Source organism: Melozone crissalis, unplaced genomic scaffold (assembly GCF_028551555.1).
Source record: "Melozone crissalis strain CALT ecotype California unplaced genomic scaffold, PUWL_Pcris_2 ptg000005l_1, whole genome shotgun sequence".
NCBI lineage: Eukaryota > Metazoa > Chordata > Aves > Passeriformes > Passerellidae > Melozone > Melozone crissalis.
The window spans coordinates 61380200-61399652 of NW_026535783.1; the positions used below are offsets into that span (position 1 = coordinate 61380200).

The 19453-nt window shown below is 37.3% G+C and overlaps 1 protein-coding gene across 1 annotated transcript; it reads right to left on the reverse strand.

The window, feature by feature from the left end:
• On the reverse strand, nucleotides 1–12654 carry CCDC152 (coiled-coil domain containing 152). The gene is made up of 8 exons (XM_054283888.1): nucleotides 12568–12654; nucleotides 11443–11548; nucleotides 5194–5262; nucleotides 4072–4136; nucleotides 2516–2618; nucleotides 1680–1807; nucleotides 682–768; nucleotides 1–135 (listed from the first exon to the last, which is right to left on the reverse strand). Exons 1-8 carry the CDS (start codon nucleotides 12652–12654, stop codon nucleotides 13–15), a joined length of 768 nt encoding a protein of 255 aa, XP_054139863.1. The 3' UTR covers nucleotides 1–12.
• Nucleotides 12655–19453: the final 6799 nt, after the last annotated feature.

The window sequence follows — 19453 nt, forward strand, 5'->3', positions numbered from 1 at the left end:
CAAGTCATTTAGTCAGAATCTCCTCCGTTTGAAGGGCAGGTCTTGACCTTTATTAAGACGTTGCTCCAAATCTCTTATGGTGTTTCGTAGAATTTCAATTTCCTTGTTTTTCTCTTCCTGGAGATGCTGCAGCTTCTGTAAAAGTACAGGCAAAGGCTTCATTCTTAAACATCACATAAAATTGTGTAATTTGCTTTGCTACTGCAAGTAAGATATATTTTAATAAGAATATTTTCCTCAGTATTTTGTATCACAAAATTACAAAAACTATTTCCCCAGAATCCTGTTTTTCTGCCATCCCAAAGTTTTAAGCCTACAAAAAAGAAAAAAACAAACAACAACAAACAAAACCCAAACCCCAAGCATATGCAGAGTATTGTATCAGTGTCACTGATGTCAGATCTAAGTTTCCAGGTTAACAATTCTGCAGTAAAACAACCTCACATGTTGCTCTTCATTGTTGCTTTCCTGTGGTAGGATCAGTATGTCAAGAGCCATGACAGTTGGAGCTGATGATCTTAAAAGCCTTTTCTATCTTAAATTATTCTATGATTCTATGAATTGAGTTATGTAGAGGTGGGAGGGGCGTGTGGGAGAGAGCACATGGAGAAACCCCGGGGAACTCCTGTTTCAAACACCCTGGAACAGTATCTATGTGCTGCACCCTATGAAAGCACCTACCCTTCGATAGATACTTTGTGGCAAGACTGAAGTGTCTGAAAAGGACTTGGTGGTCTTATCCTGAGCTCTTGCTAATTTAGCGTTGAACTGAAAGAATCAGGCAAAGATAAAACGGTGAGAATGAACGGGGGCAGGGGAAGGTATATTAAATATGTCAAGCATAATTTTCACTTTTTATTAATTGCGTTCTTTTACCTGAGCGTAGTAGCAGTAAGCCTTTCTACTAAGTCTAGAGAAACAAGGCTGCTTATATTTATTTTAAAAAGAATGCAGTTACAAACTGTATTTCTTTAAAAAAAGCCTCAAAGTTTTGCAAAAGTAGTACAAACATGATCAACTAAAACCATGTAGATAAAAAAGAGGCTTCTGAAAAAAAGAATAAAATTGAAGGCTTCTCAGCCACATATCTACAGGAGGTGCTAATATCCTTCAGAACCATCATTCTTCTCTTATGTTCCAAGGACAAGTCAGCCTGAACACTGCCACATCTTATTTCTTTTTTGTTGTGTGAAAGGTTTGACGTATTTCCTTAATTCTTTCTTTAATGAGAGTGTTTTAAAATATGAGCAGTGAAATACATGTTGAACGCTCTCTCTTAAATCTCTGCAGGATTAGAAATTTTTTTTAAATTTTATTTTAAAATATATGTATTCTCACCATTCAGAAATTAAAACCAAGAAAGTTAAGCAGAAAACATTGTTGCATTTTTTAATAGCTCAAAATCTAAAACTGTTTCTAAGTAATTTAATTTGGAACAAGAAGAGAGCCACCTTCAGTCTCCCTACATAGTAGGTGGAACTTGACTCCGGAGCAGGAGTCAGTTACCATTGTGGAAGGGAGTACCTGCCACTGATTCTCATAAACACAATAAATAATTAAGTTTTCTAGATTGCATCATATTACTTTGTTAAGTACTAATTAATATTTTTTCACTGCACAGTCTCTTTGAAGTTTACCCAATGCCCAGTTCATCTTTAAGTCAGCTTTGTAATGCATACCTCTATCTGCAGTTTAATTATTTCATTCTGCTTCTCTTCATTTTGAATTTTCAGCTGTCTAGTTAGCTCTAATATTTCCAGTTCTTTTTTCTCTCTCTCTTCTCTATACTCCATTTCTTTTACTTCAACTAGTAACACAGTAACACCAAAATTATTATTATAATAGATGAAATAATATAGATGAAAAATTAACATCATTTTCCAAATTAAAAAACTTTCCTGAACATCAGGTAAACATTTCAGTGGAAGACAATTCAAGCAAAAACCATACTGAAACTATATGAAAACCACACTGTCCTTTTAAAAAGACACCAGTAAGATGGTGTCTTTTAATAAAGGCATATAATTTACAAAAACTTTCCTTGTTTTCATATGGATGACCAAAAAAATCCTACTTTTTAAGTTTATCTCTAATGGAGCAAATGAACATATAAATCAGTTTTTTCCTCACTGAAGTACTATTTATTTGTGAAAATAATGTTCTACTCTCCTGAACACAGATAGAAGATTCAAACAGCAATCTAGCTTACAGTTCAAAGGTTCCAGTTGACATTTAATTCAAAATTTCATTCCTTCTGATCTTTATGCCCACATTCCCAGCATTTGTTCTAACTATCTGGGAGTTTCTACTCATCCCGTGTTGCTGTACTATTGCTTCATTACCGCTGTCTGCTCTCTTCATCGAAGATAAAATTGTATTAAACACTGCCCACTTCTAGCCTTCACATGCTTCCACCAAGAAGAGGAACTCATATTTATCCTAGACAAAACACAGCATCTACAGGTGACAGTATGTTTTACCCATTGCTAAAGCATTCAGTCTTCAGAGAACTTACATTTTTTCCTTGTATCGCAATTCAGTTGTGTTATTTCTAATTTGTGGTCTTCCTCTTTGTTTTTAATTTCTGTCATGAGTTTCTCAATTTGATCCTTATACTCCTGTGAAGGTAAAATGTTTTGTAAAGATCTTTCAGTTTCTGTGCTCTTAGCCTTCTGCAAAGCACAACCATCATGTAAAAATATACAGTACTGTAAAATTCAGTATTTGTTTTATCCTCAGTCTTGTAAATTTAAATGCCCAATTACTTACACAGTCTGGCTGGAGTCCACAGATTAAAAACATAGCAGATTTCATTGTATTACAGCTATCTGTTAATATAAAATTGGAAACTGTACTTCTTAGGAGAACAGGCAAATGGAGAGGTAATATTCCCTTCCAGAGAACAGGATCTGACACAATGATGTTAGTTAAGGGACAACAGTTTCGCCTTTGTGGGTTTTTGACTCAAGGATTGCATGATTCAAGTGTGTGTTTTGTTAGTATTGCTTGCACAAAGAATTCCACAGCAGCAGGAGACACATCAGTGACACCAGCAGCAGTGATGCTACTGCCACTGATGTTCAAAGTTTGAAGATGCCAGTTATAAATTTACTCCAGTAGGGACTCCAGAATTTTCAAGGAATTGTCTGTAGCTGCTACTGTTGAGGTGCTGACTCCAAAGCTCTTGTTGCAGCCTTCTGACAAGATGGCCACTCACCAGAACAGTGCCTGGGGACACTCACCAAGGCAGACACTGACTGGGGATCAGGATATGGGAACGTGGTCAGGTGCCTTCAGAATGACACCAGGAAGTCCCACTATGCTAACATGTGTTTAAGGGATGAAATAATAGTTTATCACATCCTTCAGAAGGCAATACTCATTTTTTACTTGAACAGTCAAGATAATAGCTCTACTGGTACTAATATTTAAGTTTAACTTATAGCACAAACACAGGCAAAGGAAATCAGCAGTGAGATTCCGGATCCTAAACAGATAACACATCTGCACTCTCCACACGGAGAACTATGAAAACAGAGAACTATGACTAGTGCTGCTGGTTTTACCTCCTTTGCAAATATGAGTGCCATAGATACAGAGAACATATATGGAATTTATTATGAGGTACAGATAAGAAATAGAGATTTACAATCTTTGTAATATTTATTCCTCAATAAACAGGACAAAATTCAGAGCACGTCTGATTCTCTGGCAGCGCAACCAGACATCTTCAATGTGAAAACCCTACTCCCACATGAAATTTTTTTTTAGTGCAAGGGATTAGAATGATGAAGATGAATTTGAATTTAAAGCTAAATACAGCTAATAAACCCCGAGTGCATCTTAAATTGAGCCAAATTCAGCACCAAGGAATTTTGACCTCTTAGTTCTTCTAACACCTTCTCCCATGGATACTGTCATGAGAACAATCCTTCTCTTTTCACACATGAAAAATATTAACAGAAGAGCACTAATAAGAGTATCAATAGCAGACACTAAACAAAAAGATGTACAGCATAATAGAGATGCAGTGTTATTCCTTTACCTAAAGAATGATAATTTGTGACATACCTCTTCACAAGTCTTTAATTTATCTTCCAAGATGTGAATGGTTCCCCTCAGTCTATAATTTTCATCTAAATAAACAAAAACAAATATGGTATACTACAAAGTACATTTTTACAATTTCTTTAGCATGAAAGAGGAATAAGGAAATTACTTGTGTTTTTTGACTTTGCTGAACTTTGAGGAACTATTTTTGTAGACATAATCATCATTACAGAACCACATACTGTCTGTTTCCATTTTTTTAACAAGAAAAATCATAGTTTAGGTTTAATCATAAAATTTACTTGGTATTACTACTTAGAACTTTCTTTAGTCTCCTAATAAATGATGCATTCAGGAAAATTTAAATGCAAAGTTCTTTGACTCAGAAAATAAAAGACTATTATCATGGCTACAACAGATTCAAATGGGAAGATGCAAGTTCTTAAGTACCTGTTTCCCAAAAATCAGAAAACTATGCAAACACAGAATTAAAAGAAAATAGATTTAAAAAAAATTATTAGTATCAATTTAAGTATTAAAATATCTGTATACTTCCAATGCTAGAGGTTTATTTATATAAGTTAATATGCCTTGAATGCATAATCGTTATAAAATTAACTTCATGGTGTGTTGCTGAGCTGTAGTATAAAAATATAGCAAACACTCTTTTTTTTTCAAGTAAAAATGAGTAGTCAATGTGGATAACAGCAATAACAGCAATAGTTGTCAATGTGGATAACAGCAATAAATTTAATAACATTATATACTAAGAATTAAGACATGCTGGCTTAACACAGTGATAAAAACTGTGCATAAACACTTGAATAGTCTACAATCTAACAGCTGACTGATACTTTCTCACCTTTTGTAAAATTGCCTGTGTTATGCTACAATGAATTTAAAGCACAACAATTGATTAAAATAACCTCCTGGAGGCAGTTACTAAGTAAACTATGGCAATAATGGCAATAGACATTTATTACTGCACACGATTGATTTAAGAAATTGTTTTTTATTTCTCTTTGCCTGCCAGTAAGTTTCTGTGTCTGAAAAAATTCAATAAAGTTAAATGAAAAAATTAAATGCCTGCTCATTCGAAATTACAGTACAGCATATATATAAAATAGCATTTTTTGCCTTTACCTTTCATGTTACACTGGTTTTCAATGGTTTGTGTTAGACCCTTTATCACATTCTGTAGAGCACTGCACTCTGAAAGAAATTAAAGACCCAGTATTTTTCAATAGTGTCTTTGCAAATTTACACTTTGTTCACAAAGTTTATCAAATATTTTATAACAATTTTCTTTAAATATTACTCTAAGTCTTTTTACTGACTGTAGAGATGATAGATTATTATGACGTGGTTACTGCTTAATTTTAGCTTTTAGTTTGATGATTGATTAAAATCAATTTTATGAAGCAATACAAACAATTTCATAAAAGTATTAAATGTTTGTTTCTAGTCAGAAAACAAGTATCTTTTTGTTTTCTGGGCAATACTAGAAGTTTTCCATATCAGCCTTCCAGCAATTTGATGTATTTAATGAAACTGACTTGCTTTCCTGACAGTATTTCCTTGCCAATTTTCTTTTCAACAAGACCAAGAGAATCCACTCATTGCAGTCTCTCACCCCTTTTTTACCCCTTTCTTGATGCATATAACATTCATCTTATGGCTCAACATAAGCTTTGAGAGATTCAGAATATGTGCTATGGTTCCATTATCTCATTTTATACAACAGAATTATATATGCAAGCTCCTATCAGTTTACACAGTTGTATTTCATAATTTTATTTTTAAAACTGAATTTTTAATATTCAAACACCATGTGTACTTCCTGTAATACAGGATTTAGTTTTCATTAATATGACTTTTATCCTTTATGTTCATTGTAAGTTTATCAGTAGTCACAAAACTGTCAAAGACTGAGAACAGCAGAGGTTCTACAACAGAGGTTGCTTACTTTTAAAACTTCTCTTTCTCTTTCCTGTGTTTCCTAAATGGCTTTTCATTTCCACAACACATAAAAGTTTGCTAAATAAGTTGTTCATCTTATCAAACCAAAGCTCTTTTGAAAACTGTCTAGCATATCGCTGAAGACTACATTACAAGTGAGGAAGATGAACTAAGATCCCAGCAAACAGGTTCAGTTTTCCGCTCAGTCTTTCTGATCGTCAGCCTAATCTTCCATCAAGTCTTTTCAGGCAGCCCAGCACGTTAGCCAGATACCTTTTTCCGTTCCGTGTTTCCAAAAAAACACAGCAGAGGGAGCACGAGCAGCACAGAAACATTGCCTGCCCCTCAGTTCCTGTGCCGGATCAAAAACAACTGTGGAAAAACCCTATTCACAGTCGGAATGACGAGATCAGCATGCCCGTCTGTACCAACTAGTTGTACTACAAATTTCTTCCCATTTGAAAATGTATGGAAATTAACTCAGATGCTTGTAATTCATGCACAATTTGGAAAGACATCTGAGTCAACAGTAGAGCAGCAGCTAGTCTTTAAAAAGAATCACAACTTTTTAAGTGTAAGCCACTCTTTTGTACAGTCCCAAGAATATCTGCTTGTCTTTCTTATCTTTAAAGGATATATCTTTGCAAATCTCATATGTACTTAATTTTGTGACTGGAAAAAAAAATTCTGGGAACCAACAAGTTTTGCTTGCCTACATTAAGAAAAAAAAATTCTGGGAACCAACAAGTTTTGCTTGCCTACATTAAGGAAGAGAAGCAGAATTTTTCTTAATATTTGCAGCCTTGCAGATCACTGTCATAGCCTCTGTTATGGATCCTGTGTAGCTTATTCCCTGTAAGGAATACTGCCTACATAAAGAAAGACTGAACAGCATAAGTGTTCATCTGTATTTATAATTGATTTTTTAATAGGGTAATTACATCAACCACTTTTTCCTTTAACGCCTTAGAAATGCCAAATAAATAAATACGCAACCCTGAAGATGCTAAATAGAACCTCCTTAAGTATTTCAGACAAAAATGTGCTTTCTTTTAGAAAACTACATTAGAATTTAATTCAGAACTGTAGCATCACAAGAGTCTATTTAGTCACCACAGAAAATGTTTAAGAGTAGAAAATAAAGATGTCAGACTTGTATCTAAAATGAATCTGCAATTAAGTACGCAAAACAAAAACTGGTTTCTTGAATCTCATCTTTTCTTAGCAAAGAACGTATCAACAGAAAATGATTAATTTATGACCTTTCAGAGAGTGTACATGCAGGCCAATCTGCCTTTCTTTTTTCATGTTATCCTGGATATAAGTGTTTCACTGCCCTCTCCCTTGATTTTTAGGTGTTTTCTTTTTTCCTTTGTCTTTTTTTTTCAGAATTTCCAATTTCCTTTTACCTTGAACAGTTCTAGGAAAGACTTTTGACAATGATATCAAGGACTCCCCATGGTCTCACTTGTTGAAGATTTCTTGGGGTGTGAAATACTATTTTGTTGTTGCTTAAAGAAACAACAGTGTGTTCTTCAGCCAGGATAAAATTCACTTCCTCATTCCATGACCAGTGGTAGCCGCAAACCCTTCAGGATAGGTGGAACAACACCCTATCCTTCCACAGCCCTCTTTCTTCCTGTTCCTCTGCTGTAAGAAATATCTGTTGCCTTGGACCAACTCTTCAAAAGATACTTCAGGGGCTGTGGCTGAGTTGGTTCTGGGAAACAGCTTGGGACATAAGGCTAGGAGAAATATTTTTTCCAAGCCACAATTGGCAATATCACTCTATAAAAGCCATTCTCACTACTACAGTCTGTTCAGACAACTGTTGCCAGAGTAAAGATTGGAAGTATCAATGCTGTATTGGGTTCCTTGTGCCTCTCCAGTGCTTCAGGGGACCCCTCTATAACCCCATCAATATTAAAGGGGATTCGGTGTCTCTTTTAATCCCACAGTGCTTTGACCTTTCAAAAGGTTTTTATAAAGAATTTAACTATTAGATGCAAAAGTTTTATTACTCTGATTCTGAATACCACATATGCTATTACCTTTTTTGAAGGGTCAGTGTCAATTTAATAAAGGCGCAAAGACCATTTCTATCAATTGCAAAAATAAAAATAAAAATAGTTTAGAAATGTTATAGACTTACTAATTTATAATCACTACACCAGCCTTTCACATCTTTTTGAAACACTCTTAATGTCATCACTACTATTCACAGGCTCTGCTCATCTCCAGTAAAATGTTAACTGTTTTCCTGAAGGTTCCTGTAATAGTCTCTGCTACAGTTTATGTCAATTTTCTGTCCAAGATTTTTTTGAAACTCTACTTGAATACAGTTCAGAACAATAAACTTACAAGCATTTCATATCCTGATATTTGAAGGGTTTACCTTATTGGTAAGTGCATTAATCTAATAGTTTACCTTACTGGTAAGTACAGACTCACAGAATCACAGAACCACAGAAAGGGTCCTTACTGAGTTTTCCAGCCCAACCTCTCTGCTCAGGCAGGGTCATCCCAGAGCACATGGCACAGGATTGCACCCAGATGGTTCTTGAATGGCTTCAGTGGGGGAGACTCCTCCACCTTTCTGAGCTTAACCTAACAGAGCAGCTGTGATAATTGTCTTTATTTCTAAATAAATTCTATCTCTTTGGTGTCTTACTCATATTTTACTTCATTATCATCAAATAGCTTTCAGAATCACCTCTTGGATGTCTCACACTGTTCCAAGTTCCCGCTTTTCACTTCTTTTTGTCAATGCTACTAATATCCCTGCAATTACTCTTACTCATTGATCAGGATCCTTGTCTTACAGCAGTTCTGTCTCCTGTCTATATCGGCACTATTCCTATGACTTCAATATTGTTAAGGTTTTTTTTTTCCTGACTATCCCTGTTGCTGAAACATTACTTCATATTTCAGGCAGATTGCTCTGGTATTTTTACTTGGACTTCTGCCACCCACGCTTCTTTTTTTCGTCCTGTGTTTCAAAAGAAGCTCCAGAGCCTGTTCTCTTCAGTTATATCAGCGTTAACTATCTCAACTAATAATTTCTCTCTTATCTCATGAAAGTGAGGCAATACTGTTTACACAGCTCAAATCTCTCTTCTGACTTTGCTCTGTTTTCAGTCCATTCCTCTTGTTGCAGTCATCCCAGCAGCTCTGGTTTCCTAAGTTGTCTCTTTCATTTTCTCTGCTACCCTTTATATCATAGGTTCTATAGTAAGAATTATTTCTTCTTTTTGTCCAACTTTTCCTTTCCTTTTTTACAAATTGTTTTATATCAACCCACTCCTTTCTAGCTTCATCAATAAAGAAGCCTCTTCTGTTTCTGAGTGACTGTCCTGCACTGTCTGACTTTTGTGCTTAACAGAGAAACTAGTGTTTCTGACTCAAACCAAAGTTCCATCCACTTCACTATGCCACTTCACAATACACACTATGAGATAATTCAGGAAAGACGAAAAAAAAGCTAGATAAATGCTATCATTAGTACATCCTCTCAACTTCCCAAACAGAGAATGAAGGGGTACAATGAGAGATACTGTCTTTGTGTTTAAAAGTTTGTTGGTTTTAATTTTTTTTCCATTTTTTAAAAATTAATATATACTCCTGTTATGCACAGGCTTCTGTGGAACTGATTTAACTTTATTTTGTAATGTGTGGCAAAGTTCCTCCTTTTGTTAGCTTTAAATCAATATACAAGTTTTATTTCCATCTATTTTTTTTATTACATTAGAAAATGAATATTCTATTCTGTAATCACTTTCTCTGTGCCATTCACAGTTTTACAGCTATGAGTCATATCAGCTCTATTCTTTATCTTGGCTGAAAAATTCCCAGCCAACGAGTCTTCCCTCAAATGTCCCAAAATTGTGACCAAACTTGTGAAAGCCCCAGGTGCATTTTCCCCCATGCACCTTCTGGGTGTTTGGCTGGACACAAGGCCATCTCAGAAAGAGTATAGATGGCGACATTGAAAAAAAGGCTGGAGCAGATTCAGAAACAGCCATCCCTTCTTCCCATGGGAGCTGCTTGTAAACAGAGGTTTTTGCCCTTGGCCTATGCAGCAGTTGTGTGACAGGCACACACTAGACCCTGGTCATGACCTAGGGAGTGATTTTCTGGCTTGACATCAGATCTGCCTCTTCACTTGGGACTAAGTAGAGATCCTTGGGCCATGTCTGGCCTTTGTTACCATTTCTGAACTCCATTCTGACTCAGCCTCCGGAGCCACTCTCATCAGTACAGACTTGTTTTTTAATGTAGACTTTTGGCTGACCGTGGTAGTCCTTGCTGGGCCAGCCCTGCATGGGCACAGTGGGAGTGAGCCTTGCACGGTTAAGCCCCTACATCCATGGTCTTTGTTACAGGAGTAGTTGCTGATTCCTTGTACCTTGCTCTCTCCTAGCAATACCAAGCCTTGCCTCCTTCCCTGTTACCTTTTCTAGTTGTGCTATTGTCTATCTTGAGATGTGTGGACCAGAACATGACATAAAAATCACAGACCTTACAGAGTCACAATGCTTATTTCTCTTTTTTTTCATCATCCTGCCTACCACAGTGTTTGCTTCTTTGTCTACTGATATTTTAAGAGAATACAAATATTTTAAGAGAATAAAAATATTTTATGAGAACTGTTTAGAGGACACCAAGACCTCTTTCCTGAAAAGCAACCGACTAACATCAACCATTGTTTATAAAAAATGTCTCCCATTTGTGGTGCTACTGGTCTCCATCTCCCCAGTCATCTTGTACCATGAGTTTTTGGTCTATCTGAAGAGATTTATCATCATAAGCAAACTTTACTCACTCAATAGCTCAGTTTCCTTGCTCAATTTCTGATCATGCTAAATTATCCAAGTCCTCGTGAAGATTAAAATAAAACCCGACTGGCAATCTCCCTCCTGTTTGAAACTAAGTTTATTCCTACCTTGCTTCCCAACTTTTAGCAGGCTGACTTCCCAGAGATGGAAGTCCCACAAAAGATGCACATTTCAGCTACTTTACAAACTACAGAAGAATAAGCAACCACAACCCATGCTAAGCACTAGATATTGTTTCTCATTTCAAATACTCATCTGAAAACAGTTCTAGAATAAAACAAATCTTAATTCTATAGTTTTCCCTGTAATTCCTCCTTTGTTTCACAACTTTTTCATTATGATTATAGACTTGTAATTCCCACTTATAAATGGTAAATGAAGTTTTATTAGCATCCATTGAACAGTCTGAATCCTCATAATATTAATATAAATATTAGTATTTACTATGAGATGGATTTCATTACCATTCAGGGTTAGGCATTACTGCTTTTTCCACATTTTTTCCCCATATTATTTTTATGGCTGAAAATAATGGAAATATCTCTCAGAATTTCTTGAATACATGAAAAAATCATACCTATCTAATAAAGTAACTTACCCTCTTTTACTGATTCCTCCTTTGATTGGCTTAATGCTAGCAATCTGTTACATTTTTCCAGCTGATGAATCAGTAGGTTATTTGCATCATTGATTTCTGATATTTTCTAGAAAATTGGAGAGGGACTAACATTATATTAACATGTTTTAAGTTTTGAGTTTTAAGTGAATAAAAAATTTAACAATTCCACAATACTGCAGTCCAAGCCTGTAATATTTCCCATTCAGGATATTCCTTTATAGCGAAAAATGATACTAGACTTCAGATCCTTTACTGTTCCAAGTTTACCCTGCAGAACTAAGAATGCTGACTTACATAATGAGTTATAAACTATTTTCCTCTCAGTCATATAGCCCAGAGTCTGGGTCAATCCTCTGCAAGGTTCTTTCTACTGCTTGGCATATGAGGCTGTCAACACTCTTGCAAAGCAACAGCTTGAACAATACGTGGGAATAGGAACTGGTATAATAAGTTTATTCCAAGAGAAATGCTAAATTTATTTCAGGTGCTCCTTTTATACTACCTCTAGTATGGATTTGCTGACCAGGAATCCGCAGAAAGCTGGTCAACATCAGTCTAAAAGAAACGCAGTACTGATTTTCCTCAGAGGGTCAATCATTTGAGAAATGACACACACATAAGATAAAGGAAGATCAATGCATATGGAATGTAGGAATTCGTGCTCCTGATAAGGGAATGGCATTTTTCTAGGACAAGGAACAACTTCTGAAAGGATACCCCAGCATTAGACCATCTGGTCTAGCGAGGGGAGGTTGGAACTAGGTGGTCTATAAGGTCCCTTCCAGCCCAAACCATTTTGTGATTCTATCAAAGCAGTGCAATGCAGTTAATCTTCAACATCATCTTCCAGAGTCTTCCTAAGAAAGCCAATTTGGCCTCTGGATGATTAAAATCCTAGCACAGAAACAAAGGCTTCTCAGATTTCACTCAGAGTCCACTCCTATGTCTCCAGGATACAGTCAATACAAAGAGCTTTCCAAAGGAAGTTCGTATTGCAAGGCATAACAGTAATCTGATACAACTTAACATTTTCAACAAATTTTTGAAAATGTCACACAATAATTATAGGTGGCAGTCTCAACATTTTTTACCTTTTTCACTTACTTTTTCTATCTCTGAGAAGTCATATAAAAGCTTATCAAGGTTCACTATACTGGTTTTTTTCATAGTTTCTTCATCACTATGATTCATTTATTTCTGGAACGTATAATCAAATGATGACTAGATATATGTAAAAAAAAGGTCTATAAATTAATATATTTATCATTCACACAACATAAAATCTAAGGCAAAAATGTAAGAAGAACAAAGAAGACTCTTTTTTAAAATCAAAACTATTTTTGCATTGAAGATAAACTTCAGCCTATTTAAGATCTTGCATTTCTGGGAAATACAATGAATGTCAGAAAGCCCAAACAATACCTGCCAAGCTGATATATTGTGGCTGAATTTGGAAATTTTGCTGTAATTAAAAAAGTTAATCTGATTCACTTCCATAGACAGAATAATGCACCGGGCACATATTAATTCAGCATCTTTTATCTGTGTAGATGCTCTAATACTTGGATACTCAGGTTTAAAGGTACTTACATATTTTCTTATAAACAACAAGTGTCAAATCAGGGATAGGCACATAAACCTTGCTGCAGAATAAAAAGACAGTATTTTGAAAGGCACCCATATAGTTCCAGATTTTTAACATAACCCCTATTTTTGTAAATTCTACTTACAGAATCTTCAACATGTATTTGCAAGATGGATCTGAAATGCACAACATGAATGCTTCTAAAAATATTCAAACTATTTCTCAACATCAGGCTCCATGAGACAAAAATTCCAATATCTACTAGTAAACCATGTGGTCCAAACAAAATCACCACTTCTATGTGGAAATGTGTGAACAGCCTTTTTACAAATAACAAAAAAATTGCAATCAGAGAGATGAACTAGAAGTTAAAATGTGTTCACTACCCAGAAACTGAATGAGTTTCCAGACAGAAATACTTGCAGTACAGTTAGGCAAAAATAGGTAAATGCACAACACTAAGCAGAAACCAAAATTACATAACGGAGTAATTTTCTTAATCATTCAATATTTACAAGCTTTTGTGTATATGCAACTTCTTGAACAAAGCAGTAAGATATTGGTTCTGTGTGTTTAATACTTTTTCCTTGTGCCCACTCCTTCCTCAGTGAGACTAAAACTAATTCATAAGCCAAAGCTCATTTTTTTCCATTAACAGTTTTAAATTAACAGAATATAGGAAACTTTGAAAAATTAATGCATCTTAGTTAAATTAATGGGGGTTTTGTTTTTTAATTAATAAGTAATCTTAGTGTCTTACAGCTTACTACAATGCAACTATTTGTCAAGTTGGGGTTTAAAATATGTATTCAGAACACTCAAATTTTTAAAACAATTACCCATCCTAATATTCTGTTAGTTGATGGTCTAAATGTACACTATGAATGTCGGTCCTTTGACTTTTCCAATCCTTATCATGGGCAGTATCTTGTTTGTCAATCGCCATTTTTTTCATTATAATTTTAAAACTGTGTTTAGACATTTAGACAGCGGATAGAATTCAGGGAGCTGCCGTGTTTTGTTTGTGTGTTTCCTTATTCTATGGCATCACTTGTTTTCTCGGAGACAGGATGTGCTCAGTACTTGGCAACAGTACCACTGGGTACAAAACTCCTGCTGAACTGGAACAGTAAATTAAAAATGATGTTGTATTATTAATGTTGTATTTTTTTCCAGCAGGAAAACTCATCACTGTTATTTTTGTTCATATTACTATTACACATTATGTCTTCAAGAGGCATTTTTGTCAAATCTCCCACTCCTGTTTTGAACGGTATTTATGTCACTGAGGAAAAAATTACAGGTTTAAATCGTGGGTTTGATTGCTGTGACACCTTCCTTTAATGCCTCTTTGATCCCTTGCCACCCATGCTTTCCCAGTATCACTTTTGAAACTATTGTAGCTGGTGATCCCGTTTTGAAAGTCAAGTTTTCCATTTTTTTGCTGCATATGGCAGTAAAACATATGTATATAGGGAGAGAGAGAGAGAGACATTAACTGAATGTAGGAATTATTCAGTTGCAGGCTGGTCAGCGCTCCCCGTCCTCTCCCGGTCCCCGCCTACGCCGCGGCCCCTCAGGCACCTGAGGGGAACGCGCGCGCCCGCCAAGGCGGGAAACCTCGCCCCGCCGCGGAGCGTACCACTACCGGCCCTGCAGGGGGCGAGCCATCCCCCCATGCCCCGCTGGTGGGCTCGGCCGACCTCCGCTGTTTACAGAGTCCCCTCAGGTGCGATGGGGCTCCCGCTTAAAACGGGGATGTGTCCTCACTTGGCTAGCTGTTAATTTACTTTATGGACCTAGGTTTTTTACAAAAATAGGCTTTATATTGCATTCCTGGAGCCCAAGGTGCATTCTAGTATGTGACATTTCACCCTTAAGCGGAAGGGAGTAGCTGAGATTCATAAATGCTTGTAGTTGAACAGAACGACAAAAGTCAGGGGGGTCTGCAAAAGTGTGAAGTGGTATGTCAGCTCCTGACCTACTCTGTAAGCACATGGCAGTGGGCTAAAGGGATAAGAGGGAAGGGAAGGGAAGGGAAGGGAAGGGAAGGGAAGGGAAGGGAAGGGAAGGGAAGGGAAGGGAAGGGAAGGGAAGGGAAGGGAAGGGAAGGGGAAGGGGAAGGGGAAGGGGAGGGGGAAGGGGAAGGGGAAGGGGAAGGAAGGGAAGGAGAAGGGAAGGGAAGGGGAAGGGGAAGGGAAGGAGAAGGGAAGGGAAGGGAAGGGAAGGGAAGGGAAGGGAAGGGAAGGGAAGGGAAGGGAAGGGAACGAGGCTTGGGTCGTCTTCATCTCCCCTGTAGTCCATGTCCATTTGTTAGCCTCATTCCTGCATTTGTACTGTGCTGGATTGTGCTCCAGAAACTGGAACAACTTTGTCCTGGAAAGTGCTGCGCTACTTCGACAAGGCCTTCTCCAGCCACATCTTGTTCTTTCTCACGCTGTGTTGCTACCAACAATTCTTGTCTGTTATTACCAGCTGTCCTTTCTTGGCTCCACAGCCCTCCAGGTATCCGTATTCAAGACATACGCATCGAGACATACACCTTTATCTTCTGAGATTCTAGAGTATAAATCAACTTCTTGTCCAAAATGCTAAATACTGCATAGCTTTCTCCAATAAACAGTTTTTGTCTGTAATAGAGTGGGAAGATGTTACATCTTGAATGTGTTTTGGTGCTGTCCCCATGATCAGAACTGTCTGCTGTGCAAATCGGAAGATGTGAGTGCATGCAGAACCTTTTGTGCCTGCAAACACCCAGAGAAATAACAACCTACCAGTCAGAGTCACACGTGCTGTTTTTACAGGCAGCTGCTTTATCAGAACATCTGTGGGTTGGTTGTGTGCACTGGGACATTGACTAGGCAAATTGATAAAAATAATTTTCATGGATAGAAGGTCTGCAGCTGACATATCAGTGGGGAAAGGACGCAGTGCTAAGTGTGTCATGGGCAGATATTAATAGAGAAAGAGGTACTCAGGGAACTTGGTACACGCTACTCACATTTTCTAGCTCACTTTCCCTGCTTCACATACCAATTTTTACAAAACCTCTTTCACAGTTTCAATCGTCCTTGTAAATTGCACAAATTTTTCAAAAGGTTTGGTACTTTCAAAAAATTAGAATTAAATTTTTTTAATTAAGTTAACAAAATTATTAATCACAGAAATTAATGTTCCTCTAGACCTAGAAAAAAAGTCCACTGTCGGTTACTAAAGAGAGAAAACCCCACCAAACTGTTGAGTAATGAGCATTTTACCACACAGTAAACCACAGCATATTGCACAGACTGGTTTTTGTGTTATTTAGCTGTATTTTTGTTGTATGGATTACATTCATAGGAAGACAGAAAGTGAAGACTAAAATCCTATTCTTACAATTAAACAAAAATGTTACTCAGTATCCACATGTTAAATTTGTGATAATGCTATGCTAAATGACCCATATGTAAATATGTCATCTGACTTCTGGGAAGGTGATTACTATGAACAGACTGGGCAAAAATGCAGAAAATAAACATTGAGGGAAAAATGTTTGACAGATTTTGACGCAGAAATACATGGAATGAAGTCTATAAGCCCAGGGTAGAACATTTAGCTTGTAAAAGATTAAACAGTCAGCAAATATTCTTTTGTTTTATCTTTTAAAATATTGCTGCTAAAATAAGCAGTTTAACACTGCATGCTTCCAAAAGATGAGATTTTTATCTGTAGTTCATTTAGAGTTCATTCTCAATTTTTTTGTTCTTTTATAGGGTAGTAACTTCTCACACAAGGCAGTTCAAGTATCTGGTGGTCACTGAAAAAATGTTTGACATCCAATGTGTATGAGGCAGGAAAGCAGCAGGTAGCTGATGATGCATACTGCAACATACAGCGAGTTTCTAACACGTATGGAAAATACTGATGCCTTTTATTGCCATTGTGAGCATCCCTGTAAGAGAAACTGCTGCACCAAGGACCTGTGACAAGACATTGTTTCATATTGTTTCTCACAAACAGCACAGTCTATGTACATTTAAAATCTCATGGCTAGGCGTGGGCTTGAGCAGTGTTTTAGTGATCTTCATGCTGTTTTGATGGTCTTATACAGCCGTCTGTACAACCCTAGCCATCTCAAATGGATGTGTCAGATTCTTTCACGGAGTTAAACTTTGCAACATTCAAAGCAGTTTACAAAATTACTTGTTTTGTCTTTTTCTGAAGAACACACAGAAGGAATAGCACAGGTTTTAACCTGCTCTAGACTGCCAGAGCACTCATCCCAGTGTTTGGCAGAGTATTACGTTGACTTTAGCGTCAGACTGCAGAGTAGCTTAATATGATGGGAATATAAATTGTACTCTCATGTATCTGGGGCATCAATGTACTGTTTGACATGTTATATTCCTTTTGACAAAAGGATTTGTTTTTCTGGTTTAGGAGATGAAAGCTGTCAGAAAGGGTATTTGGTAAGTACCCATTTCTGTTGCATTCTCCAAAATGTTTAAATTTTTCCAAACAATGAAAGCAGAAATATACACAAAATACATACAAATGCGTGTTTATTTGTATTGAGTTTGCATGACCATGTTTTGGTAGCAGGGGAAGAGTGGGGAGAGCTACAGGAGTGGGTCCTTAGAGATGGTGCCAGAAGCTTTCCCCATGTCTGGCAGAGCCAGTGCCACTGGTTCCGAGGCAGACTCACTGCTGGCCAAGGCCAATCCCATCAGAGACAGTAGAACCACCTCTGTGATAATGTATTTAAAAAGGAAAAACGTTACTGTGCAGTTGTAATTGTGCTCAGAGAAGAGAGGAGTGAGAATATGAGAGAGGAGCAGCTCTGCAGAAACTAAGGTTAGTGCAGAAGGAGGGGCAGGAGGTGCTTCAGGTGCTGGAACAGATTCCCCTGCAGCCCGTGCTGAGACCCTGGTGAGGCAGCTGTGCCCCTGCAGCCCTTGGGGCTCAGTGCCAGAGCAGGAGGATGCCCAAGGGAAGGCTGTGATCCTGTGGGAAGTCCATGCCGGAGCAAGCTCCTGGCATGGTGTGGCAGGTTTGCTTGGGAGGACCAGTGACCCTGTGGGGGACCCATGCTTGAGCAAGCTGTTCTTGAAGGACTGACCCCCATGGAAAAGGACCCATGGTGGAGCAGTTCATGAAGAACTGCAGCTCATGGGAAGGACTGACACTGGAGAAGTTAATGGAGAGCTGTCTCCCATGGGAGGGACCCCACGCTACAGTAGGGGAAGGACTCCTCTCCTTGAGCAGCAGCAGGAACAACATGTGGTGATGTGACCATAACCCCCATTCCTGTCTCCCTGCACCACTGGTGGGGAGCAAGTAGAGCTGGGAAAGGAGGGAAGTGTGGGTGGAAAGTGTTTTCAAGATTTGTTTTATTTCTCATTATCCTGCCCTGGTTTTGATTTGTAATAAATTCAGTCTGTTTCCCCCAAGTCAAGTCTGTTTTGCCCGTGATAATTGGTGAGTGATCTCTCTGTTTTTATTTCAACTCATAAACCTTCTGTTTTACTTTCCGCCCCCTGTCCAGTTGCAGAGGGGAGTGATAGAGCAGCGTTGGTAGGTACCTGTCATCCAGCCAGGGTCAACCCACCACATTCTTGAGTATAGTAATATAGTAGAACACATTTAAATACATAAGTATATAAATAAATATATCTATTTCTATGAGCAAATATACCTGCTAAAACGGTGTCTCTAGCCATAAAAATCACCTCAGGAAAAAATGTTGATTTCATGTTTGTTACCTAAGTATTGGTGTGGGAGTCTTAAGGGGGAAAAAAATATTTGCTTACTTTCAGCATGTGTTCTAGCTGTTATTTTCTTCAGAAACAGAACAGAAATTTCTGTTCACAAAGTATTTTTTTCCTCTCTTCAGGTGTCCTTTTGCTTGTCAAAGGATGACCTAATCTCTGCTTTATAGCTTCGGTAGTTGAAAAAAAAAAGGTTTAGCATTAGAGATTTTGATATGATTAAAAGTTTCAATTTTTGTAACTTGAGACTGGTAAGCAGTAAATTTCTTATCTTCCTTATATGAATCCCATACCTTGCAATTTTAGCAGGAATGTTGTGTGATGTAATATGAACAAAAAAAAAAAAAGAAAGAAAGTAAACACTAGCTAAATGACAAATGAAATCTCCTAAAATGTGTATCATTCTGTGAATCTGTGAAACCATCTTCTTTGTGAGCTCTTTTACATGCTCAGTATAAAATGGCTTTTTTTGCCTCGAGAAATAACTTCCCAAATTACTACAGATGGAAAACTATCTCACTGTATCTTGCTGTCTACAGGTCTTTTTCTGGAATAGCCTGTGTTCATCTGCAGCATAACTCATAATAAAGTACTTAGTCATATGGAATGAAGGTAGCCCGTTCCAGTGCTTTGTTGTGAAGACTGGTATGTGCTTTTT